Source organism: Podarcis filfolensis (assembly GCF_964270895.1).
Source record: "Podarcis filfolensis genome assembly, chromosome: 1".
NCBI classification, from domain to species: domain Eukaryota; kingdom Metazoa; phylum Chordata; class Lepidosauria; order Squamata; family Lacertidae; genus Podarcis; species Podarcis filfolensis.
The window spans coordinates 117,273,015-117,300,677 of NC_139604.1; the positions used below are offsets into that span (position 1 = coordinate 117,273,015).

General features: G+C 41.9%; 1 protein-coding gene across 1 annotated transcript in view; it reads right to left on the reverse strand.

Moving 5' to 3' along the window:
* Positions 1 to 6,815: 6,815 nt before the first annotated feature.
* The window catches only part of LOC310746359 (uncharacterized protein), a gene marked incomplete at its 3' end in the record, with an annotated part of 33,886 nt that continues 13,038 nt past the window's right edge, over positions 6,816 to 27,663 (reverse strand). The window contains exons 3-4 of the mRNA XM_083580111.1: positions 26,149 to 26,201; positions 6,816 to 6,948 (exon numbers count right to left, since the gene is read on the reverse strand). Coding sequence (XP_083436237.1) covers positions 6,816 to 6,948; positions 26,149 to 26,201 — 186 coding nt within the window. The remainder of the gene's footprint in view (positions 6,949 to 26,148; positions 26,202 to 27,663) is intronic.

Here is a 27,663-nt window from a genome sequence, read left to right on the forward strand (position 1 = left end):
GAACTGCTAGGTTGGCAGGAGCTGGGACCGAGCAACGGGAGCTCACCCCGTCGCGGGGATTTGAACCACCGACCTTCTGATCGGCAAGTCCTAGGCTCTGTGGTTTAACCCACAGCACTATCCGCCTCCCTTGACATCATAATACATATGAATAATTAATCCCATCCAAGATGGCAACAAATAAGAAAATTCAAAATTTAAATATAAAAAATATATGCTAGTCAGTAGAGCATGAGACTCTTAATCTCAGGGTTGTGCATTTGAGTCCCACACGGGGCAAAAGATTCCTGCATTGTAGAGGGTTGGACTAGATAATTCTCGAGGTCCCTTCCAACTCTGCAATTCTAGGAATCTATGATCAAAGTTTCTGTTTTATTCCCACGTTTATTAAGCTAATCCTCGCTCCTCCAAGACAATGGGGGGGAAATAGTTTCTCAGCAATTTCCCTCAATTTGTATTTGAAGTCAGCAATTTCAGTCGGGGAAAATATTGTCAGATTTCAATTTTTTGCCATTTCCCATTTCAGCTTAACAAAGGATATGTGTGTTGAGCAGCAAATGCAGGCATGCTTTCTGGCATGCAAAGAGCAGGTTAATTATAACTGATACCCACCAAAGGGTCCGTTTTCTTTACTTACTGTTAGAATGTATAGGGCCAATTATCTGGGAAGTGGGGGGGGGGGGGAAAGGGTGTGGCTATTAGTTAATGCAAGTGATTAGTTTGAGCTATTTGCATACACTGTGCAGGCAGCTACTAAAATGTAAATAAGCATCCCGCCCCTTTCATAAATTAAATGCAAACTGTCTGGCTCAGAAAATGAACATTTCAATACCTTCAGACACACAATGACATCATATCAATATTTAAAATCATTTTATGCATGTATTCCAGGTTGTCCAACTTCATTAGGGGCATTCATCAACCCTCCGGCTAGAGGAAATTCCCACTAGAGTTGTAGGCCTCGGGCCCTACCAAACAGAAATTTAAACTAACTTGCCTTTTTAATTCACATTATTCTCAAATATTCCCTTTTTTTAACCCCCTGCCATGACTAAGGCATTTAGACCTAGCTATGATTATGAGCGTGTCAACATTTAAGCGACAAAGTCCCCGTAAGAATGTGTGCAAATGTCTATAAAGCAGGTCTTTGCTTTACTTTCCTCTTTGATTCTTTCTCCTGTGCCCCCCTCCCTGCACTTGTTTCCTTTCTAAATAATCTTCTTTTGCTAAATAATAAAGTAATTATTTCAGTCCTTGGTTGGAAATGTTGGGTTGTTGTTTTTATGGTCTTTAAAAATGCATCTGCGCTGCAAAGCAATTACATTTCATTCCTTTCGCATTCATCCTTCCCTCTTTCCAAAACAAATCTCTTGATCTATTTTTTATATAGCTGAGGATGATGACTGAATCTCCCCCCGCAGCCCCCACCTTCTCTGGGTGGCATCATATCTTGATATATTAATAGAAGTTTCCTTTCCCGCAAATAAGATAAACAACATCCTTGCCTTCCCGTTCAACAAAGCAGCTACAGATCTGTACTGCGCAAGGTGTAGGCCAGGACCTGAATGCCTTTGACATCTCCAGTGCAGGTGCTGCCTTTTAATCTTACAGATCATGGGCAGACCAGCCGTCCACTGCAACTGTGGGGCAAAATCAGTGTCACGTCAAAGCGCTTGGTTATTCACTCAGTCATTCATTTAAACTTATACCCCACCTTATTTCCCGAAAAGGAACTTAAGGGGGTGAACAAAGAAAAAAGAAGAAAAAGCTTTATCACATCCAAGTATACATTATCATAGTCAGTAAAGGTAGAAGGTAAAGCTAAAGGACCCCTGGACGGTTAAGTCCAGTCAAAGGCGACTATGGGGTTGCGGCGCTCTGTTGGGTGTAGTGAAGGGTTAACCTTCTGTGCCTCGAGCCTGAGAGGAGGCACGTACAAGGGAAGTACGCCAGGATGTGACGAAAGCAGCTTGGAATGCTGTGAGCTGAGTGGAAAGCGAAAGCAGTTCTGTTGCGTCGCTGCAAGCTGAGAGAGAAGGACGCAGGCAAAATGCAGCTACACTCTGATGGCTGTTATGGATTGTAAATGCGCTGTTTTGTTTCCCAATAAAGAGGTATTAGGATAGAAGAAACGTCTGGACTTTTTTTTACTGCCCTTTCACACACAGACGCTGTGTAATTCTGCTAATTGCTTTACGACCGCTCCAAAGCCACACTGCGTAAACAGAAGCTGCAGAGACTCGCAGGGGAGCGTGGCTGGGCGCCAAACAATAAAGTGATAGATCTATCAGAAGACGCTCATCTCGCTTTCAGACCAAGGGAGGTGGTGTTTGTCCACAGACAGCTTTCTGGGTCATGTGGCCAGCATGACTGAACAACTACTGGCACAACGGATGGAAACCAGAGCGCACGGAAACGCAGTTTACCTTCCTGCCACAGCGGTACCTATTTATCTACTTGCAGTGGTGTGCTTTCGAACTGCTAGGTTGGCAGGAGCTGGGACAGAGCAACAGAAGCTCACCCGGTCACAGGGATTCTAACCAGTTTGACCTGGGCACTTGCAGAGACAGCTCTTTGTGTGGCTCGTCTCACAAAATTTCCATTCAGCCTTAGGTCTATGTGTTTCCTTCCCAATTTTATAAGCACACAGAATTAAATCACGCATTTGAGAAAAGAAGAAAATCCGATTGCCCAAGTTTTATACAGCAGTGAGTTCCACACTATATGCACCTTATTCCCTACACTGATGGCCTCCACAACTTCCTTTGATGTTTTATGGTTGCTGTTCTCCACCGCAACAGCAAACTTTCTGGGACATTCAAGTACATACAAGAGGAAATGTGATGCAGTGGCTAATAGGATGAGCAGTGAATGAAATAGACCTGGGCTCAAATCCCATCTTTGGGGTTGGAAGGAGTGGGGCTGGTGGGGGCAATGATGTTGGGGTTGGGTTGGTACACACTTATTCTTCTTCACAATAATATCTATTATTTTTCATACAAAGACATAACAAAAGAGAAAGTTAACAACAATAAAAGGGGAAAAAATAAAACGACAAGAAAAAAGAAAAGGAAAAAAGAATATGAAACACCAAATACATCAAGTCACCACATAAACTAAAACTTAATTAAATAATTAAAATCCATCTTCATCTACATGTTACTTGACTTCCTCTAGTCTCTTCCATTCTGAATTTCTTAGTAATTATATATAGCAGTTTCCAATATCATTATTTCATAAAACCATATCACAGTCATAATCATGTTTCCTAACTTTTCTTATCGTACATTTTCTTATTTATTTATTTAATCCCAATCTAGTCCTAGGCCTAATTGATTCTTTCAAGTGGTTACATATCTTTAATATTACAATATTTATTCAAATAGTCTTTAAATTTCTTCCAATGGGTTGGTACACACTTTTTGAGCTCATGTGCACAGGTTGAATAAGAGCTGGATCAGGCCAATGACCCATCTCGTCCAGCATCCTGTCCTCATAATGGCCACACAAATGCCTATGGGAAGGCTGTGAGCACTGGGTGCAACAGCACTCTCCCTATTCGTGTTTCCCAGCAACCAGCCATCAGAGGCATACTGCCTCCCAAAGTAGGACATAGTGGCCAGGTTTATCCTTTATCCTCTGGGAATTTGTCTCATCCTCATTGAAAGCCATCCAGCATCAGAAGAGGTCTGTTGTGGTGCCATGACATCATCACAGTGGATACCTGATTGGCTGGAACAAACAAATGTGAGAACAAGTGCCCTGTTCTTTTTTTAAACTGTTGCTTGAACGCACCAATCAAAAGGGGGCAGCAATACATTTGTGACAAACCCCCCTCCCTTTTCATGTTGAAAACACTAGCCCTTGAAAATTCATTTCAGCTCTAATAAATATTTAGATGATGCAGCACTTTGTGTGTGTGTGTGTAACTGGAATGCTGTTACACTCAGATCCAATAATGAATCGCTTATCATAATTTTCAAAGTGGGGTGGGGGGACTAATGGGATGAAGTGCTCCGAATTCTGAATTGTTCCGTGTGGTGTGGCAGCTCTTCACATTTTTTAAGAGCACTCCATTTTGGAAGTGTGTGGGCAGTTTGGGCCAAGCAGCCTGTGAGCCAATTTAAATTTCCTGGATCGCTCCAAGAATTTGAAGAGTACTCCAGTCATTTTTAAACAATTCCTCACCACACATGCCTGCAATTTTATTGACAAATAGCGCCAATTTAATTGTTGTGTTGAGGATTGAATTTGTGGTGTTCGATAGTACTTAACAACAACAATACTCCCTCTAATTTGGTATTTTAAACACAATGTCTTTGCTCCCAATTTTCTATTTCCCTTCTCTCTGCAGAGCTTGCACTGCCCCCTAAATGGTTGAGGATCCTTGGGAACGGTGGGAGATAACATAGATGAGGGTGGGGTCTGCATATGGAGAGGAAAGTTGATAAATACCACCCATACTTGAACAAAGGAACAACTTTGAATCTAAGCTATTAGCCCTGTTCACATATTCAGAATCCATGACTAGTGAACATCAGATGGAGGATTGGAACTGAATCCACTGGAGGAGCAGGTATCAGAATTTGAAGAGGAAGAGGCTGTGTCAGAGAGCAGTCCAGAAGCAGAGGGAGAAGCAGAGGCTGGAGAGGAGGGGGTCAAGAGATAAAGATGGGACAGGCTGTTGAGGAAGCCAGTGGGTCTCCCATTCCTGCTGTGGCCAGCTCCACCCCACCCCGCCCCTGGTCTCCCAGAACCTGAAGAGGTATGAAGTGGGCAGAGCAAAGACAGACATGGTGGAGAAGTCATCATTAGAAAAAACCTTGGAGAGGATGGGACTTAAGGCAGCTAGGGAAAGGTGAGGGCCTCCAGTCCCCAAATTCCAGGCATGGATCCAAAATCTGAACAGAGCCTATGCATGTTCCCAAATGTCCATATAGAACATGCATGTCTAAGAACAAAAGAGCCATCCAAGTTGGTCGCCATCACTGCCTCCTCTGGGAGCCAGTTCCAAAGCTTAACTGTGCACTGTGTGAAGAAGTATTTTCTTTTATCTGACCTGAACCTTGCAACATCCACGAGTTCTAGTGTTATGAGTGTCTAGTGCCTACAGATGTTTGGAGGCTCTGTTCAGGCCATTAAATGAATACATAGAGGTCAAGGGCTGGAAGAAAAGATGAAATGGAAGCTGGCTTCTGCTTGTATATTTGCAGCTGGATAAGGAGCTGTCTGTGTAAACAGGGGCAGCATGCTTGGTTCATGTTCTATTAATGAGCTCTTGCACTTCAAAATGTACCGTTAAACAGTTGGTTGTGGCAAACTGCATACGCCCACCCCCCAAATGGCGAATGGAAAATTCCTAAGGCAATGGTTCTGCTTCAGAAACAAGACCAGGAGATCCCGAGCAGAAATCCCTCATAAATTCATTTTCTGAGCCACGGTAATTGCGCAAATTACAGCAGCCACATGTATGGCTTGCATATGGTGGTGCTAGTTTTCACAAGTTACAGTCATCAGCAGTGAACCTCAGCTGCCGATGACTACAACACACAAATTAATCTTTGCTAGTTTCATTTAGTTTCATTTGCAATCTCTCCCCCCCCCCCCCCGCCGTTCCCTCTCCTCTAAATAGCACATTCACCCGTGCTGCAGTTTCAAAGAACGAGAGAGTGGTTTATACTGCTGCTGGATCATTTGCAGAGGAAAACTCTTAATTTTCACCACCTCTTTATTTTCTTCTGACTTGCTGTACAGAGTAAATGAAGTCAATGCCTGGCCCATGTTTTCATTCAGGATCTCATGTGTAAAGGCAGTATTTTGCTAATGTGATGATGTATTATCATTCATCCTTGTACCTGTCCAGTTAGCCAGGGATGGGTTCATCCAGGCATAAGACGTAGCGTAGGAGGCCTTCCATTCTGCAAGATTAAATCTTCAGTTAAATGAACCTAAAGTGGCTTAGGGTGAGCCTGCTAGGAGATCCAGTTGGGAAGCTATATATATATATATATATATATATATATATATATATATATAAGGAAGAACCACCTGTAACCATGTTTTCATAAGAAAACAACCTACAACCTCTTTCCTTAGTAAAGTGCAAGTCTCTTTCATCTCAGATTCTGGGGGCATTGCAGAGATTAGTAATAACAACCACCAAGAATTCACCAGCAGTGCAGTTCCAAAGAGAAAGCAACTGAGCTAATGGTATGAACTCTCCAAAGGTGCTGTTGTCTCGAGGAACGGCACAGAATAGAATTTGAAAACATCTCTCTCCCATCTCCTTTCAACGTGAAGATTGCACACAGAGAACATCTAGTTGAAGCTGGTGTTACATATCAGGTTACACGAGTGGGGACTGCAACAAAATGTTGTAGCATGCCGCCACATGCCACAGGAGTGCCAGCCAGCCAGTAATCTGCACATCCATGTCCTCTTACAGGACACTGTAAACTCTAAGGGACATTATGAGCCAGAGTCAACTATGTTGCTCTAGCACAGGGACGTCCAGCTCCCAAGAAACTGCAATCTACTCCAGGAAAAAAACCTAGCAGTGATCTACCCATTGGGGAGACGGGACCTGAAGTTGTTGAGCTTTTATTGGGGGGCAAGTCAAAGTTGTTGAGTTTTTTTCGGGGGGAACCTAATATTTCTGCCACTTTGGGGAGGGTGAGTCATAAATTGCTAAACAAGAAGTAATCCCACCAGTGGTAACCCCATCTTCCATTCTTGAAAATGTGTGCAATTAAAGGAGAGAGCAAGGGGGCAGGGCCAGATGCTCCTTTCCCCCCACAAAGGAAACTGAGCCCGACTCACGAAGTAGCGCGCTGAGACTTTTCCAGTCGAGTGAAGTACAGGGGTTTGGCTGCGTGAGGGATCTGGCACGTCGGGGTCACCACCAAATTTAGGGCACTGGGACTGGTTTTGCTGAACTGGGTGCCAAGCCTAGGGGACACCACAGGGCGTCCCAACTATGACGTAGTGAATTGAGCAGAATGGAAGGCGAGAGCTCAGGTGGGGGGCTGAATTTTGGTCTCACACAGGATGCCACAGAAATTTGGAAGAGTGAAGTTCATCCCTGTGAATGTGAAGGCAGAGCATAGTCATGTGAGCTAGTAGCCATTGATAGACTTCTCCGTGAATTTGTCTAATCCTAAATCACCCAGATTCGTTGTTGTTTATATATATTCTATAAGAAGGGAATCTGGCTCAGGGTCAGCAATCTAATGGCTGCTAGACCATAAGAAAAGGAACTTTTTAATGACGTGTTCTGTGGTCCTGGATAGAGAAGTCTCTATTCATTGTCCCATGTTCCTTTTCTGATCTCTTTCCTTGCACACACAGGAGGAAGCGAGCTCACCTTCCCTGCTCCTTTAGCTCCGCCAGATTTATTATTCAAGAAGTCCACAACAAGATAAAGGATCATTATGGGATTGGACAGCGAGGTGTGTGGGACCCCCGCCTTTAACTTGGAGTCTTGCTTTTTGCGCTTTGATAAAAGACTCCCCCCCCCTTTTACTTACATCCTCCATTAAGATGTCTCAGTGTCATTTAGGGTGTTAATTGAGAGGCGGTTTAAGCTCATCAAGGCGATTATAAGTGATAGTTAAAAATTTCTATATATGGCCTATGCTGGAATCAGCACAGTAGGATGCCATTTTTCTTTTATCTAACTGACATTGGTAATAATAGATGAAATTATTACTAAAATCGCAGCTGCAGAGATGATATCATGATTTTTTTGTGTGTGTAATCTTTGATGAAAAATTAATTTTTTGAGAGGGATAATTTAAAATGATTTAAATAGTATTATACTGAAGTCCTTACTGGTAATTAACACCAATCTCATCAGAAGTGAATCCACTTTTGCAGCTGTTTCTAAAGATACCTAGGGTATTTTGTAACTTTTCCCCCTCCCCACCCCACCCCACCCCAAGTAAAATTATAGTGTTTGGACTTTATTTATTTTTTTACAGCACAAAGACGGTTAAAAGAAAAGACTGCTAATAGAAGTCTTTGTTCACCAGAGGGGCCAAAATCCCATCTTGAATTTGAAGAACTTCTTGGCGTGTGAGTGTATTTAGCCGTTCTCTGCACAGGAATCAATGCCTGAATATTGTATTGTCGTGTGTGTGTGTGTGTGTGTGTGTGTCTATGCATCTATACATAAAAACTCACATATATATCTGTGAGTATAAGTATGTATATGCAAATTTGCATGTGTTAACCACACACATTCACACATTACATACACATGCACACACACACACACACAACTTTATCTGCTGGGGGTTTAATTGGTTGAACAGATGGCCGATCAGAAATGCTTCTTCATCTTCATCAATGACTCGTCTTCCTTTCTTTGCATCAGCTTTCATCACAGTGGCAAAAAAAAGTCCTCTAACGAGAAACAGCTGAAAATAGATTTCTCCCCCCCCCCCTTTGGACACTTTCATCATGCTTTAAATGACAGAAGTGGGGTGGATTTTTTTTTGTCATATATATATATATATATATATATATATATATATATATATATAAAAAGACCTGCAAGAGAAAGTTTTTTTTTATATAGGAAATATAGTGAAATCTAAATAGAAAAAGAAATTTGAATGAGAATGTGGGAGACCCTGAGATGATGCCTCTCATCTTTGTGTTTTACTTTCTTCTCCTTCGTTTTAAAGTACGCACTGATTTTTTTTGACAAGATATATAGCCATGCCTTATTCACTCAAGCCGCAGAAGCTGCCAATCAGTATTTCTTTTCCCCGGGTTTGATGCGAGGGGAAAAGGGGGAGGCAGGGATGGGAGTTGAAAGACGACGCGGCAGCTCAGAGGACTGGTGCTTTGGGTATCGGTTCATTAAAACCTGAGTTGCATGGCCATTTTCTGCTGTTTTGGCAGTTTTTTATTATGCCCAAATCAAAGTGTGTCTTTCTCTCTGTTATTTAAAGAAGAAAAATGGGTGCCTTATAAACAGGGAACCAGCCTCCAGGAAGACTTCTGTTAGAAATCACTGCAAGAACAGAGGCACATGTGGGACCACATCTTTGACCTGCAGTTTCTGAGATGTGCAACAGGTTCACAACGGCCAGATTGTGGCTGAGGAGTCAGATGGAAGCTCCTGGGAATTCTTCTAACTATACACTTTCTCATACAGAATCATATTTTTTTTTTGGGGGGGGGGATGCTCCAGAGGGTTGAAGGACCCTCCAGAAGATATTTCACAGAAGGGCAGAGAAGAAGAGTTTGGATTTGCTATCCCACTTTATCACTACCCTAGGGAGTCTCAAAGCGGCTAACATTCTCCTTTCCCTTCCTCCCCCACAACAAACACTCTGTGAGGTGAGTGGGGCTGAGAGACTTCAGAGAAGTGTGACTGGCCCAAGGTCACCCAGCAGCTGCTTGTGGAGGAGCGGAGACGCAAACCCGGTTCCCCAGATCACGAATCTATTGCTCTTAACCACTACACCACACTGGCTCTCCAGAAAGCAAGGGGAACAGATAAAAATGGCTTCCCTCCATAGTCTGCTAGTTGTCAACTGAGCGACACCGCTGAATACAACTGTCATGGACTGGCAGGATGCAAAGGAGTGGTGGGAGGCACTAGATGAGGAACCTTCGGGGGGGGGGGAAGGCTCATAGCCAGGGGATTGGTGGTGGGATGATGACAAGTGGTCAGAGGGAGAAGAGGGAGCAGCTTGGGAGGAGGAGGCATCGGTAGCTGAAGAGGCAACAGGGTTTAGTGAGCTGGAAGAGGCTGTGGCAGAGAGCAGCCCAGAATCAGAGGCAGAAGCAGAGGCTGGAGAGGAGGAGGGCAGAGTGGAGGCAAGCTCCTGAAAAGTCTAGAGAGCCACCCCCTCCTGCTGTGACCAGTTTCCTCCCCGCCCCCCCCCCCCGGTCTCCCAGAACATGTAGAGGAATGAAAAGAGCAGAGGAGATATTGATTGTGCGCAGACACAGGCTTCCATTGCTTGGAGAAAAACCCTGGAGAGGAGGGGACTTAGGCAGCTGTGGGAAGCCCTCACAACTGTCTCATTATGGCCAGACCTACTGGGAAGAGGTGCTGGTATCACTCTTTTGGTTTCTTTGAATAGAAGAAGAGGAGGAGGAGGAGGAGGAGGAGTTGGGACTTGATACCCCTCTTTTCACTCCCCTTAAGGAGTCTCAAAGTGGCTAACAATCTCCCTTCCCTCCCTCCCTCACAACAAACACTCTGTGAGGTGAGTGCGACTGAGAGACTTCAGAGAAGTGTGACTAGCCCAAGGTCACCCAGCAGCTGCATGTGGAGGAGCGGGGAAGCGAACCCGGTTCGCCAGATTACAAGTCCACTGCTCTTAACCACTACACCACGCTGGCTCAACTTCACTGACAACAGCATTTGGTTTTTGTTTAATTGCTGACATAAACCTGACTCCAGCTCCTGATAACAACTTGATATCTTTTTTCTTTTTTATGTATTTTTGTATCTTATGTATTTTTTCTTTTTTTTTCTTTTTTATGTTTTTTTCTTTATTCTGTAAATCTCTGTTTTTTGTAAAACTTTAATAAATATTTTTTATATATATATATAAAAGATATTACGGCTGCTGCTGCTTCTTTTTTGCACCAATCTGTCTCAAGAGACAATGGAAGAGCGCAGCACCAGGGACAAAGCCCTTCTCAGTGGTTGGGGCACCACTGAAAAGGGCCTATTTTTTGTGGCTGCTATCCTAACCCTATTTACTCAGGGGTAACTGATTCCAATAGGACTTACTTCTGGGGAGACATACTTAGGATTGCTCTGTTACTTGTGTCACAGGAGCGTGCCCGTCAGTAATCACACTTCAAAGTTGGAGCTAACGCTTTATTAGCAAAACTACAGTTTCCACAGATGTCGTTTCGTATCAGGCCAATGAGGAGAGCAGCTCATTCCTGGTGATCTTATTCCACCTAAAATAAAATAAAATAAAATAGTTTCAGGTCAAAGGAATATTACTAAACAATTTATTCCCTTTCTATATTTCGCAGCAGCCTCTCATTGCTCGGGAATTATAAGATAGAAAGAAGAATCAATAAATTTTTGAAATCAATGGTTATAATTAGTGAAGTTTTGAAGGGCCATCTTGATTGAACTGGTGTCCAATTGTATCCAAACAGAGATGAAAACCTTCTCCCTGATCTCAGAAACGACGCTGCAAACTTTGGTTACAGTATCTTAAGAGGTGTACAAATGCATAGCGAACACACAAACAATTTCCTAAATATAGATATAGATTAACACCTTTCAACTCATTTGTTTCCCAAGGATGCTTAAATGACACTTCTCCAACTTACAAATAAATTAAAACTCGAGTTGTTGTCTTCCCTGTTGTGCTTGTGCGGCTGTTTCCAGAAACAAGCCATAACATTAAGTTCTGTCCTTTAAGTAGACAGATATTCAAAACTCTACATTTTTAAAAGCAAAGAGGCAATAATATTATATTCCATTTTTCATTCTGCTGTTTCAGACAGCTCTCTTGGAGAAGTTTTGGGACGACACGTGTGTTTTAAAGCAGTCAGATAAAAGCACCCACAATTTCAAAAAACCAAGAACTAAACTTGGGAATAAAGTATGCCTACTGCGAAAAGAAAATGAGCAATCTTGGTTCATCTAATTTTGAAGAGCCGGTACATTCAAAAAAATATTAATAAACATATCATTGAAGACCATCAACATTGTCTTTTGTTGAGTGGATGCATGAAAGAGTTTGCACTGTGAATTTCTGAGCATTTTTTTTTTTTTGTTCAGAAAATCTCCATGTAAAACCAAACTCTAATCTGCCTTTTAAAGTGGAAGAGAAAAATTGCCCTTCAGTTTAATGGCTACCTTCAGACATCTTTCAGGCGGAAAGATTCCCCCTCCCCAATTTTTAAAACTCTTTTGGAAGTAACTTTTAAAAATATGCTCCAAACACTGAATCTAAAATAAAAGGATGTAAATGGAGTTTAGAGTCTTGTGCTAAATGAGACACTTTACATTTGAAAATGTGTTCCCCATTGGCTTTAAGAGTGAGGAAAATGTTTCAGGAGAGAATGAAGTATAAATTGATCCACAACATTTTCAGGAGAACTCAAATTTAACTGAAACTGGGAATAATAATAATAAAAAAAGGAAAAGGAAAATCTTTGGCAGGCTTCAAATGTTATGCCATTCAGTACAGAATGCTTTCAAATTAATGGAAAGAATAATTTTGCATTCAAGTGCTGCACTTTGGGAAGTAATAAAGGTTTAACGTGTTTATTTAAGACACAGAGAGTCACGGAGCAGCAAACCCAAACCTGTAAAGGGAACATTAAACTAATGCTATTTGAATGCCCAGCCAGCTATTACGCTGTCCTAGTAATATTCCCATTTTTTTCCAACAGGGTGATCAAAGGCAAATAGAGGCAGGGATCTTTGGATTAGTATCCTGAGTTGACCTTCAGAACTGGCCCAAGTTCACCCAGTCAGCTTTTTATCTGAATCAAGATTGCAGATTTTTTTAATGCTTTGCATTGTTGTTTTTAACAGTTTTTACTGATAATCATAGTTTTATTCTCTTTGTAAACCTTTTTGAGGTTGTTGTGCGTTTTTTTTACAACCAAGCAGTGAATAAATTTTATGAAATGAATGAATGTTGAACTTTCTACTGCCTCACCCATAGGATTTGAGTTGGTAGAACCTGCACTTGTTCCTGCTATTACATTAAAGCTAATAAACCTTATGCCCTGGGGACAATCATGGCAAAGTTTGGGTAACTACTACATACCTGCAGTTCATATAACAATAGCTTATTTATCCTTGTACCTGAGCACCACTTTCCCTGGCCAAGCTACTTCTGACTTGCTGGCAGCCTGCCATCCAAGCACTTGTTTGAGGTCCCTTTTCTGCTCCTTGTCCATCCGTTTGTCAAGTCCAGGTTATGTTCTCCCCCTCTCTCACATGCACAATGTTCTCCTGCGGCTTGAAATGGGTGACGGGTGTTGTCTACACCTCTCAACCACACTTAACAGCACGCCATTCTAGCCCATCCAAGGACTCCACCCTGACCATACAAGCTCATCCTCTTAGTTTTCTCCTCTCTGTTATATATCAAATATATTATATTTTGGGTCCCTTCCAAATAGTAGTAAGTCCCAAACCTGCTTAACCCCAGAAATAACTTGAGGTTATTTCTGTGGGGATCTAACGTATATTTCCAGCCTTCCCTCTCCCGAAGAGGATAACATTATTAGTAGTAGAATTAGAATTAGAATTTATATACTGCCCTATACCCACAGGTCTCAGGGCAGTTCACAGGATAAAATCAGAATATAAAACCACAAAGTACATAATCAAAATAACAACAATAACAACAACCCAAAAACCACTATCCAGGACATTTTAAAACGGCATAGGATGTCTATCAAATCAACCAAAGGCCTGGTTAAAGAGGAATGTTTTTGCCAGGCACCTAATCTTTGTGCAGTAACACAATCTGTTCTAGTTACAGATAGGTAGCCGTGTTGGTCTGCCATAGTCAAAACAAAAAATTTTTTTTTGTTTTGACAATCTGTTCTATAAGGGACATAGGCAAAACCATTGAGATATGGCCAGTGCTTTTTTTTAAAAAAATGTTTAGGGGTACTTTCATTTTTACTCAAGAGAATTACCATTTTATAGTTCAAATCAGGGAAAATAAATACAGTAAATGAACAAAAGTACAAAGATTCACAAAACGTTTAGGGGTATGCATACCCCTGTGTGTTGTTATTGTCCATTTTGAAGGAAATCAGCCCTGTGTGCTCACTGGAAGGACAGATCCTGAAGCTGAGGCTCAAATACTTTGGCCACCTCATGAGAAGAGAAGACTCTCTGGGAAAGACTCTGGTGTTGGGTAAGATTGAGGGCACAAGGAGAAGGGGATGACAGAGGACGAGATGGTTGGACAGTGTTATAGAAGCGACCAACATGAATTTTGAGGTGGTATGCCTCTGAATACCAATTACTGGATATCACGTTTTTGGGAGTGATGTGCATCATGTGCTGCTTGTGGGCTTCCTACAGGCATCTGATTGGCTACTGTGAGAAGAGAACATTGGAACAGGTGAAACTTTGATCTGGTCTAGCTGAGCTCTTCTTGTGTTCTTAATTGGCCGGAGTAGTGATGGACCATGCATAGACAATAAGGTGCCCTCTAGTTACATTGGATGGACTACAATTCCGATCAACACCAGTTTGCATGACCAATGGTCAAGGATGATGGGAGTTGTAATCCACAATATCTGGAGGGCACTATGTTGCCTTCCTCTGCGATAGGCAAATCAGTCTATTTCTGCTCCATGCCATTTTGGCATGCTTTAATTCTATTCCAGTCCATTTCTGCATTTAACTCTGTGGTATTGTTTTAATTTCTAACCCTTGCAAAATACATATTTGAGTATGTTTCCAAGTTTGAGGAATTCTTCTGTAGGAAAACATACAGAAGATGCACACTGGGTCAACGTTTTCATTGAACTATATATCACAACCCCAAGATCTCTTTCCTGATCAGTCCCTGTTCATCTTTCACTGGTGGTCTTTAAAAACATGCAGCTGCCTGCTTTAGTATTTAGACTTGTTTTTTTTCCAAATTCATGAATGTACTGCCGAATATGTACGATGTGGAGTGATGCAACTCTTCAAGAGATACTTCCCAGAATATTGTCTTTCATTGTTTCCTTTCCACAGTAAAAAGAAATGACTGCCAAAAGAAAAATCTGCTTTATAGGAACACCACCCAAAAACCTCTGTGATTTAATTTTAGATACCTAAAAGCATAGGATTCTGTTGTTTACACTAGCAAAAAAAACCCTAAAAATAAACAGAATTCATAGAATTTTAAATGTAATGGTCCTTTAAAATGAAAATATACAGAATGATTTTGAGAGCAGGGATAACTGAGGGCTTGTCACTGTTTTGGGGTGAAATTCGATAACATAAGAGCAAATTCAGGTTACATAATTACAGTTCACTGAAAGGTCTTGTGCAATAAACCTGTGTTCCCTCAAAATCAGACTTTTGTGATAAGTGAGGGAAATTCACTGGAAAGTGTGGGATAACACTTGCTTTGATGTAGTATAATTGAACCTCCCTGCAAACAACTCAGAATGAAGCACCATTAAGTAGCTACCATTCTGTAATGTCCCTGCAAACAAATTTGGGAGACTTCTCAATAAGGTTGTTTGGAAGTGCCCGAAGAAGCAGAAGGCTGTTCAAGAAATAAAGAATATGTAACTTTTCAGTGTAGCAAAACACCCGGTAACAGCTGTTCAAGGTCTTCATATTGGAAGGATATTCATAACTTCTTTCTTTCTTTCTTTCTTTCTTTCTTTCTTTCTTTCTTTCTTTCTTTCTTTCTCACTCTCCAAAACCCAGTATATTGGAGTTCCACTGGCAAATATAAACTGGCCTTAAGTTAGATTAAAATGTTTAAAAAACCACAATTTGAAATGTCTTTAAAACATTTTTTAATGTTCTAAAACGTTTTAAATATGTTTTTATTATTGATTGTATTGTTTTCTCTGGGCTCCTTTTAATTAACTTAGTAATAACAATAATAAATGGTTCTTTCTTGTATTATTTTTTTTTTAAAGTTGTTCCCTTTACATTTCCCTTGATTGTATTGTTTAGTTTAGCATGCTTGCCAACGCGTGTGAATACTACGCCTGTGTAGTAGTAATAATAACAACCACAATAGCTTTCAAAATAATATTTTTTAAAAGTTGATTTTTTTAAAAAATTGAAAGATGTGGTGCGGTTGATCAGCATATTAATTTGCTGCTGGTCTGGGAACAAGAAAATAAATGAAAGGGAGGGAGGATTCTGTCCTACAGGCATCTATTTGGCCATGCTAGACTAGATGGGCCATTATCCTGATCCAGTAGGCTCATATTCTGCCCATATGTTCTAATGTGGTGTGTTGTTCGATAAGTGTACAAAGTGCAACAAGACTGAGTGTTTGGGGGAGGGAGGCTTGTTTAATTTCATTGTGCACAGGTTGTAAAATGGCAATAAAGGTATTATTATTATTACTAATGTTGGCAACTATAGCTCTGTAAACTGTAAAAGTACAGCTCCCAATGTGTACTTTTAAATGTATGATGCGGATGTCACCCTAGGCAGGGGAAAGTTGACACCTTGCTAGAGTCCCTTTTCCTGCTCCTTCTCTGCCTAGCACCAAGAAGTCTTTAATTTGGACTCCCTGCACAGATGCAGCCTGCTTTTTGGGATTATTGCAATCGATCCCCCACCGTGCCGCCCCTGGCTGCTGTGCCCCCACCTGGCAGCTAATGGGATGGAAGGGTCTTGTCTTCAGACGGTGTACTCGCACCCTGCTGCAGCTCAGCCGCAGGCAGGGGAAAAAACACGTCCCCAGATACGAAACGCTGTCAACTAGGCTGAAGATATTGACGTGGTTTTAAAAATTAAATAAAGCTAAAACGAATTGGGGGAGGAAATCAAATTTCCATGCAAAACTATTTCTTGTCATACTCATCTCTCCTCTTGCGATGCATGCAGCAGTTAAGGAGGGCAGATCTTTTAGGACTCAAGCCCGTGACAGGATTGGAAATAGTTAGCTGAGGGCGGTGTCAGGCAAGGGTCTGGCACATCTTTGAAGGGAACTGCTGGACAAACAGCCACAAATCCCTTCTTGTGCGTCATATGATGACCCCTAATCCCTATCAGGGGACGTGGGTGACACTGTGGGTTAAACCACAGAGCCTAGGTCTTGCCGATCAGAAGGTCGGCAGTTCAAATCCCCGCGACGGGGTGAGCTCCTGTTGCTCGGTCCCTGCTCCTGCCAACCTAGCAGTTCGAAAGCACGTCAAAGTGCAAGTAGATAAATAGGTACCGCTCCAGTGGGAAGGTAAACGGCGTTTCCGTGCGCTGCTCTGGTTCGCCAGAAGGGGCTTAGTCATGTTGGCCACATGACCCGGAAGCTGTACGCCGGCTCCCTCGGCCAGTAAAGCGAGATGAGCGCCGCAACCCCAGAGTCGGTCACGACTGGACCTAATGGTCAGGGGTCCCTTTACCTTTACCTTAATCCCTATCAGGAGTAGGGCACTTCAGGGCCAGGGGCCCATTACGGCCCTCCAATCCTCTCTTTCTGGCCCTCAGGATTTTTCCCAGGGCTGACCCTTCCCCAGCCTCCCTTCCTCCTACCTCTGCTTTGAACACTCCTCAAACGTTTTTGCCTTGCTTGGAATGTGACTTCAACCCATAATGCCCCTTGCTCCCCTGAATGGATAGAGAGGTGTGCAACAGTATGTAGAAAGAAGCCTAACGCACATAAGTAAAATTTGCATTCATTGCCCCACCCACTTTTGCTTCTGGCCCCGCCCACTGGCATGTCGCCCTCAGCAGGTTCCCTAGAATGGAATGTGGCTTATAAAGCTTCCCACATTTCCACACAAATTAACACATATTTTTTAAAGGTCCTTGTGGAAATTCAACAGCATTTTAGTGCAAATATCATATTTGAATGCAATCTTGCCCAACATAGGCATTTTTGCAAAGCATATTTCACTAACATTAATATTTCCCTCCTGAACACAAATCATTGTTGCCTATTACTTTCCTTAATATATGCTTTTTAATGTATCCTTTACTTATGCATATGTGTTTTTGTACACATTACTTGACTGGAGAATTTTGCAGTAATAATAATAATAATTTATTATTTCTACTCTGCCCATCTGGCTGGGTTTCCCCAGCCACTCTGTGTGGCTTTCAACAGAACATTAAAAACAGAATAAAACTTCAAACATTAAAAACTTCCCTAAACAGGGCTGCCTTCAGATGTCTTCTAAAAGTCGGATAGTTGTTTATCTCCTTGCACTGTGAAATTCGGAGAAAGCTTCACTTCTCCAAATAATGTATTAGTTTCAACTCTCATATTATTTCAGAGATTATGAATTAGGTAAGTTCACCTTTAAATGTGCATTTACCCAACTTTTTCATCAATCCCTGCCAACTTCACAACCCCATACTCGGGCTGCAACTGTATGTGTGTAAATTTCAGCTCATTTTTCTTTCAGGGGCCGAAGAAACCCCAGAAAATTCCAGAGGTGAAGTCTTAGAGACAGATAGCAGCTTCCACCCCCTTCCCTTTTCAAAACCTTGATCTGTTCTTACGTTCACCATAGGTGGCAGAGTTATAATTGACAGCCATCTCCTAGCAGCCATCAGTCCCTGGCTTGATATAAGGTAGCTTCCTAAGTTCCTATGGAGGCACGCATGAGTAGACATGCCCATTCTAAACATGTTAGTTAAAGCTGCTCCTCATACAATTTGTGGTCACTTGGTCCTGGCGAAAGCAGCAGAGCAGCTCAGGCCTGCGGTGAATGGGTACGGATGGAGGAAGGTGGGCAAGGGGGAACCCTGGTGCTCTCCGCAGGTGTCAGACGGGATTCGCCCGCCATGGGCTGTGTTGGCCGGCCAGGCTCCCCCCAGCACGGCCCTGCTTGGCTCCAGTGGGGGGTGGGGAAGAGGCTCCAGTGGCTTCAGCGGTTTGCCTGCCCCGGGTACCGGCAACCCACACTACGCCACTGGTATTCAGAAGTTCAAGAAACGCTGATATAAACATATCTGCAGCATCTGTACCAAATGCAAATTTTAATAAAATCTTTAGCGCATATCTATCAGTGTATACTGTTTAAATACAGCATATACACATATAAATTAATACTTTGATGTATTTAGTATTTTCAGCTAATTATACCTCGCAGTCTCGTGTTAATTCCCATTTGAAGCATTTGGCTGTATTCCTCCTAATTCATTTATATTAATGAGGGGAGGATCCTCTGAGCAATAATCAGTTAAAAATCATGACAAGCTTTGTTAATAAATACCAGATTGGTATACGATACTATGTTGGCTGCTTGTCCTTAATTAGAAGGCTCTGAAAGAAATACCAAGAGGGAAATGCTCATAAATTTTTTCTTTTAAAGTCTAACTGCTCTCTTTCTGGTATTTGCATCTTTGAAACGGAGAGAAAAATTGAGACTTTGAAATGCATTAATTTCCCCCCATACTTAAAACAGCTTATCATTAATTAAGATATAGATCTGATAACTGCCTTTTCTTTTTACCAAGCTAGTATGTAGGGGGGAGAAATCCAACAAAACCATGGGAATAATGTTAAGCAGGAGGTAATTGAAATACGGCGTTTAAACGGGATGGGGGATTATGAGTTGGGCATGTCCTGTGAAGCAGAGAGGAGACAGGATAGTTGCAGGAACACATCATGTTGGGATTTTGAAATTTTCATGTTTCATGTCATTGGGTTGTCTTTAGCAGCAGTGCAAGCAGAAGAGGGATGTGCAGTCAAGCTTTCCTTTCTCTTCCAAAAAAAATTCTCTTCAGAGCTGACAAGCCCACTTGAATTTGTGTAGACTGTTTTGTAGGTCACCAAAAGCAAAATGCCTCATCTGTGTATTAGGCCAGTGGCGAAAACTGTGCAATGAAGATACAACAGCAACACCAACTTATTTATTTATATAGCACTGATCTGACTGAGTTGCCCCAGCCACTCTGGGTGGCTTCCAGCAAATAATAAAACTTCGGCAAAACACATTAAATCACACATTAAAAACTTCCCTGTATGGGGGCCAGCCTTCAGATGTCTTCTAAAAGTCAGATAGTTGTTTATCTCCTTGACATCTGCTGGGACTACTGACTACTGAGAAGGCCCTCTGCCTGGTTCCCGGTAACTTCACTTTTTGCAATGAGGGAACTGCAAGAAGGCCCTCGGAGCTGGATCTAGACCATGGGGAGGAAGTTCCACAGTTTAGAGGCTGCCTTAGAGAGCGTCTTCAACAGATCTTCTACACCCAAGGAAGTCAGTAGGGATGGAAACAAGTCTTTCAGTTATTTGGGGCCTAAGTCATTTTGAGCTTTTGAGCATTCTGAGCACCTGGAAATGAATCAGTAGCCAGTGTGGGTAATATGAGTTCTAAAATGGAACCCTAACCAGTCACCTGACTGCTACATTTTGAACCAGTTGAAGTTTTCCTAAAGCAGGGAATGCAATGAAAGCCCCAGGTAAATTTGTCCCACCCCAGTCCTTGACAATGTTCTCTTCAAGTCTGCAGACTACTGTAAAGTTGGGGGTGGTGGGGTCCATTTTAACTTGGCACAACTCATGCTTAAAATTGGCAGGACGGTGCCCTCATTTTTAATTGAGAGCAATGGTGGGCTTGAAAAAACATTTCAAAGATCGATTTGATAGTTTCCCTTTCAAATTGACCCATAGTAAAGCAAGTGAGGGTGCCAATCAAATTGATTACTTTTTGTTGTTGTTTGTTACATGTAAACAGCTATGGGGCTGCTTTTGATGACAGAGTAGTTGTGTGTAGTGTTGTTTAATAATGCATTCAAGCACCTGTTTGGAGAGGCTACATTCCACTATGTTCAGAAATGAAAACAGCCCTATTATCGGGGATTTCATTCATAATTCTTCTATCAGGCTCTGATTAGAGCACACGTTGAACTACAGATGAGCATTACCTAAGGCACATGGCGGTAAGTGTGGCGAATAAACCAGGCACAAACCACAAAGCTACCTTTAACTTGTGCAAAACAGCACGCATGAATTGATTAAAATGTGCATTCCGCTAATGTAATGGCTGGTCTCAGTATAGAAATTAATTAATGCTAATAGTACACAATCAAAACCGCCTTAACAAAAAGAAAGGAAGAAAGATATCTTATAGGGGCATTAAATAAAATGCTCATCTTTTTAATGCATTTGACTGAACTACTGAGACTAAAAGCTTTGCTTTCTCCCATGCAAATGTGGAAAGGTTGGGGTGGGTGGGTGAAATAACAGTCTGTGGTTATTTTATTGCAAACTCCCAAAGCCATTTGCTTTAGGAATCCTTGTTAACCTGAGCTTGGTCCCAGTGCCATGTGTGAGGTTGTACTATTAGTTACTACAGATTGAGGTGGTAGCCCTGGGAATCCAGGCCAATAAAATATGCAGATTGAGCGGGAGAGCCAGCAAAGAGATAACTATATAAAAAAGCGGGGAGAAAGGGCACTGCATTTAAAGAGGTAGCTCTGGTATTTTCTGGGCTTGCTGTTGGCTCTGAAGCCACAGTGTGCAGGCCTGTAAAAACATTCCTGCTAGCTTTCTCCTCGTCCTATATACCAGATGTGGTGAATCTTTGGCCCTCCAGATGCTACTAAACTATAACTCCCATCAGCAAACACGGTTAGTTTATAGGGATGATAATACAATTAACTGCATTCGTTTCAGCTGTGGTGGATAGCAAGACAAATGGCATAAGCTTCAGCAGAAGCCGAACTGTAGCAGAATGGAAACAGCGGTGGTTATGACAAACACAAGGATGAAAACCACTGCCTCTTTATTTCTTTATTCTAGCTCTCAGCTTTCCTGCGTTTCCTTGTGGAAGTCTCATAAATTCCCATTGGTGAACCAATGGTGGCGTCATCACCAAGGGGCTGTCACATAAAATCCAAGGGGCAATGCTAACCCTGAAGTTAGTTCATGAAGATTCTGGCATTTCTAACATGGAATCCTAAAGAAGCAGATCAAGCACTTGACTGTAACTCCACTCACATCCACAAATTTAACTCCTGTATTTATGAATGGAATACTTCTCCGATCTAATCAGATCTTCAACCAGTAGCTTTAAAATGTGGTGGAAGATTTCAGATCAACCATATTGCAGGTAAAGGCTTCCCTTTTCATTTGTATTCAATAAATGTTGATGATTACATGAAATTTAAATAATAAATTGTTTTATAGATGCAAATTAATTTAGAATATAAGTTTTGTTGTTGTTTTTTTAATAAAACATCCTTGTGTGTGCCTCTGACTGACTGCTGTTTCTAAGCATCCCAGACAGCTATCCCGGGTTTGAAAATGTTAGCAAGGGACCAATTTTGTTATGAACCGAATTTTTCTGCCATGATGCCTTCATCTACTGGCCAACAGGTACCAAAGGGCAGGTAATAAATTTAATTCAGCATCATCTCTCTAGCCTGAAGAGCCAACTCCAGAAAAAATGGTGTGTTGATGACACTCAGCTTAATTTCTCATTATCAGATTAAGTCATGCAGGTACTGGTCCAGTGCTCGATGGGCCTGATCCTGCAAGGATCTTCTTATGTTATGATGAAGGTAGCAGTGGACTGAATTCTAGGGTTTAAAACAAATAAAATTGATTTACATAGCAGAGTTAATAGCTCGGAAGCTGGATCTGTCCAGTCTCTCCACCACCTATTCTGCCTTTTTCACTAATATTGCATAAAAAGAGTAATCAAAACACACAGAGGACCTGTTGGTAAAGAAAACAAAAGAAAGGAAAAGGTTCTTTACCTAAAGTTTTTAAACTGTTTTTATTTTGTTGCGTTTTAAATTGTTGGGATCAACCTTTCTTAGGGTGAAGTATGGTTAATATATAAAATTAATAGAAATTAAATAATAATTACGAAGGAAGCAATCCTCTTCACTAGAAGCTGACATGGAGTTAACCAGACATAAAGTTATACCAGATACGAACAGAATTCCGCAGTGGGGCTGCTGTTTTTGCTGTTCAACCTAAGACTGGCAGAGGGAAAACAGGCCTTTTAAATAGAGTTTTATGCCGGATCGCCAGGTCACATGACTGAGTTGAATGGGCTTACAATCCAGGTAAAGACCCTCCCTTCTGGTTCTGCCTCCAGTTGTATTATGTCTTTATGATACAATACGATACGATAATCTTTATTGTCATTGTCCCATACAGAACAACGAAATTGAAAAATCTACATCAGACATTCAAAAACCAACAAGCCTGCTATCCCAGCTATTCCAGCCTGATTAGCCCCCTAAAAACTCTGATACCCCATAATTAAATACAATATACTCCCATAGAGACTACCTTACACTGCGTTTAGAACCAAAATCACATTTGGATAGAAAATGTTTCTCAGGCGGCTAGTCCTAGTCTTTATAACCCTGTACCTTCTTCCAGAAGGCAGAAGCTGAAAGAGATCATTTCCGGGTTACGCACAATCCTGCACTATCACTGCAGCTTTCTTATGACACCTGGAAGCATAGATTTGATCCAAGGTGGGGAGAGTGTACCCAGTTATTCTCTCCACAGTCTTTACAACCCTTTAGTGTTTTCATTTTGTATTTTTAAGCTGGGAACAGCCCTGTGATCTTCGGATGAAGGGCAGTTTACAAAATTAATAATTAAAAATAAACACATAATAAAAGAAAAACCAGTTTGCTGATGTCTCAGATACGTAATCCTAACCCTGTTTACCAGAGAGGAAGCCCATTGAATTCAATAGAATTTACTGCTGGGTAGAGATGAGTTGCACTGCTACACTCTACCTGCCAGGTACAGTATAGGCATTTCATTTTCAGCTGATGGGGGGGGGGAAACGACTCTTGACCCCACATTCCTAGTGACTAGCCGACTATATTTCTACTATCCCCACAAAGTAATGGTGTAAAATGAAATTTCAGGATCACAGTAAAAAAAAATAGATGAAACCCAATGGTATCCTGTCTAGCTACCAGTGGAACAATACAATACAATACAATACAAATCTTTATTACGGCCGTAGACCAGAATAAAAGGGTGGGATACAGTCATTTTGGAAAGCTAAAAGGTATTAAAACAGAAGGTGAATATAAAAGTCTATAAGAATTTAGAAGAATCTAAAAGAAGGGATAGGAGCATTGGGCGGGTGTGGAAGAGCATAAAAGGTTGATATATAAAAGACTTTAACAATCAATTTACAGAGCACTCGGATATGTTCATTAAATCTGGTTTGTGGCACAGGTTGTCCTCCGACGAATTTTGAGCACTGCTGTGCAGAGTCTAGCAACATTGTATGTTGTAGCAGGATTGGTATCTGAGAGCAGTAGGGAGGTGTAGAATTGCCCTGTGCATCCTGGGTACTTACAAAGTTTTGGGGAAATTGGGCTAAATCAGTGGAACAGACTCTCTTGGATGCTGTGCACCTCCCTAAATCTGCTTCAGAGGGTTGGGGGACATGACAGACTGAAGGGGAGAGGAGAACAAGGCTAAGTTCTGTTTCACGAGAAGAAGTCACGCAGTGCGAAGAAAGCAGATTTTAAAAAGAAAGAACTTTTACACAAGAAAATGGAGCTTGGGTACATATTTTCAAATGTCTGTTTTGGATTCTAGCAAGGAAATAAGTGAAGAAGAACATTATTCTTCTTCTTCTTCTTCTTCTTCTTCTTCTTCTTCTTCTTCTTCTTCTTCTTCTTCTTCTTCTCCTCCTTCTCCTTCTCCTTCTCCTCCTCCTCCTCCTCCTCCTCCTCCTCCTCCTCCTTCTTCTCCTTCGGCAATCACTCATAGCTGAGTAAGATTGTCTTCCATAAACATGGTTTTAACAATGAGTCCTTAAGTGATTGTGGAGGTCAATTCTGGATCCACACGTCCTTCCACAGTGGGAACATAGGTTTCTGGGCAGGAGTTGATCATGGTGAGGGTTTGCCAAGCGTGCCTTCCTCTTAGCATGTTTCTCCCTGGCGTCCTGAGTTTGAGTGTCTTCAAAACCCATGACACCTTTGGTAAAGGCTGTTCTCCAACTGGAGCGCTCGCAGGCAAGTTTCTCCAATTGTTGGTGTTTATTCTACATTTTTTAAAATTTACCTTGAGGCAGTTTATAAACCTTTTTGTTGACCACTAGCATTATGCTTTCCATTTTTATGCATGGCACCCAGCTGGCTTGTTCAGTGAACACAAGGATTTCCACTTGTGGAATGGAATTTCCCCTCCCTCCTCTCCTTCCCACGTGCTCCCTTAACTTGTTCTGGGTTCCTCTCCAACCTTTCAGATTTTGGGGTAGAGAGGAGATGGGGGCAAGTTCCCTTGCACAAGCAGAAATCCTGGCACTGATGGAATGAGTTAGTCGGATACTGCCCCAACACTTCAGCTGCCAGGAGCTTGGAATATGGGGATAGTTCTCAAGCAAAGGGGATTCTAGTAGGGAGCCATGTTGGTCTGACGCAGACAAAATAAATAAATAAATAAATAAATAAATAAATAAATAAATAAATAAATTTGTTCAGTAGCATCTTAGAGACCAACTAAGCTAGTTCTGGATATAAGCTTTCGTGTGCATGCTTATACAGTGGTACCTCAGGTTACATATGCTTCAGGTTACATACGCTTCAGGTTACAGACTCTGCTAACCCAGAAATATTACCTTGGGTTAAGAACTTTGCTGCAGGATGAGAACAGAAATTGTGCGGTGGCAGCGCAGCGGCAGCGGGAGGCCCCACTAGCTAAAGTGGTGCTTCAGGTTAAGAACAGTTTCAGGTTAAGAACGGACCTCCAGAACGAATTAAGTTCTTAACCCGAGGTACCACTGTATAGTCATACCTTGGGCTGAAGTAGCTTCGGGATGAATATTTTTGGGTTGCCCTCCACGTCGACCCAGAAGTAACGGAGCGCGTTACTTCTGGGTTTCGCAGCTCGCGCATGCACAAACGCTTCAAATGACGTCACGCGCATGCGCAGAAGTGGCAAAACGCAACCCGCACATGTGCAGATGCGCAGTCGTGTGTTACGTTTGCTTCAGGATGCGAACGGGGCTCCGGAACGGATCCCGTTGGCATCCAGAGGTACCACTGTACCCAAAACTGACTTAGTCGGTCTCTGAGGTGCTACTGGACCAGCAAAGGGGAGTTCTGCAGTCCCCTAAGAGAGCCGTACCACTTCCTTCCCTGCACGTTTGCATCAGTGCCAAAGCATGCTTTCTGGCATGGAAACTCTCATAGTTCTATGATTCCTGGTAGGAGTCCTGAAACCAGCGAAGGACCGTTTAACCTGTTTTGAGTGCAATTGCAGGAATGAGCAATGACTGAAAATGCTCGCCGTAAGGTATTTCCCTAGGATACATATAGATTTGCCCTGTTGTTAGCCTCGGGACAAATTGTTCTGCTATCCTCCATCACAGAAGCCAAGCGACTATAATGGAGGCCACCAGACTGGCAAAATGGAAGAGAGCTTTGCAAACTAGAGGGGAGAGCATGTCAAAAAATAAAATAAAATAAATCTCCTAAAGACCATATGTGAAACTGCTCACGTACATACAAATAGGTGAAAAATCCGTTTCGGCTTTATTTACCTGAGAATGAATTTCAGTTTGAAGAGGCCTTTATGTCGTTTCAGGCAGAGCACCTAAGATATAAGCAATTTTCAACAAGAGTACTACACATTTGTCTTTATAACAATTTGTATGTAACAGCTTTTATGCAAATGATAGTAAAGTGGCACCTTTTTTTCTAAATTGGACATTTTTATGGTTATAATTTTCTTCTGTAATAACAGCAAAAAATGGCTGTCCCAGTGGAGTTGAGCGTTTCATCTCTAGTGCTGTTTTGTGAAGTTGGAATGACAAGGTTCTTTCATCGACACACAGGATGGCAAAAAGTGGTGCTCCCCCCCTTCCTTTTTGTCAGACCCATCTGAGGTATGGGAAGTAGTTACACTTAGAAGTTTTGGAGTCCCCTGACACCATCCATTCTTTCCTGAAATAATTTTCTCCATTTCTTTCCCCACCTTCCCCCTTACTCTGAAAGAATATCATATTATATCATTAGTTTTAGCAGTTGTCTCTTACAGTGCTCTTTGGCACTATATGCTCTTGTTCTCCAGAAGCCAAATGGGAGCTGTTACACCGGTGCGTCTAATGGACTGCAGCGCAGCAAAATGTAGGTATCCCGTGCACAAAACATTAGGATAATAAACCAAACAAAATAGGGAAGTTATTGCTCCTTAATACACCCAGAATAAAATTATTATTATTATTATTCTCACCAAATGCTCATAATTATTCCAACTTATCGACTAAGTTAGTGCTCTAGAATAACCCACAGATCTACAGCGAAAAAAACCAGCAATGACAAGCAGAGCATTTGCAAATCTTGTATTACATTCGATATCTTTGCTCACGAAATACAATTAGTATTTTCCCAAATTTCCATACTGCAGTGTGACCGTTATATTTTATTTTATTTATTTTAATTACAAATGTGATTTTTTTATCCAACCTTTTCACTCTGGTCCACAAAGTGGTTTTCAGTATTAAGATTTAAAACACTTATAGTGCAAATGTAAAAAAACAAAACAAAAACAAATTGGTAGGGATGGAGGAGAATTTGTTTTGCTCTGCATGGTAAAGCAAACAGGTGTAGTTTGTTTTGCTCAGACTTACAGTGTATGTATGCAATTAGCAATCGTATGGCACACGTCTGTGAATTTTGCACCAAGTTTATGGGTGCAGATATTAACAGGGAGGTCAGGAGGCCACCTGAGCCCCTGGTGATGGTGTTGAATCCAGGAGCACCCACAAGCTTCAGACCTGCTCCTTCCAAGGTGTGGAGAACCTTTGAGACTCTCCAGATGTTGCTGGATGACAACTGCCAATTCCCATGGACCAATGGTCTGACTGGATAAAAGGCAGTTTCCTGTGGTGTTGGCCAGTAGCATCAGTCCCAGTGAGCTCTCTTGGGGCTTGTGGGCCTCAGCATTTGCCAACCATGCTGTGTGCTGAATGTTCTGATGCTGCACCAGAATGTGACCACTTTAGTCTACCAGGCTCCAGCCCTCCTGCCCCTTCAGTGCCTCGTTCTATATGCAT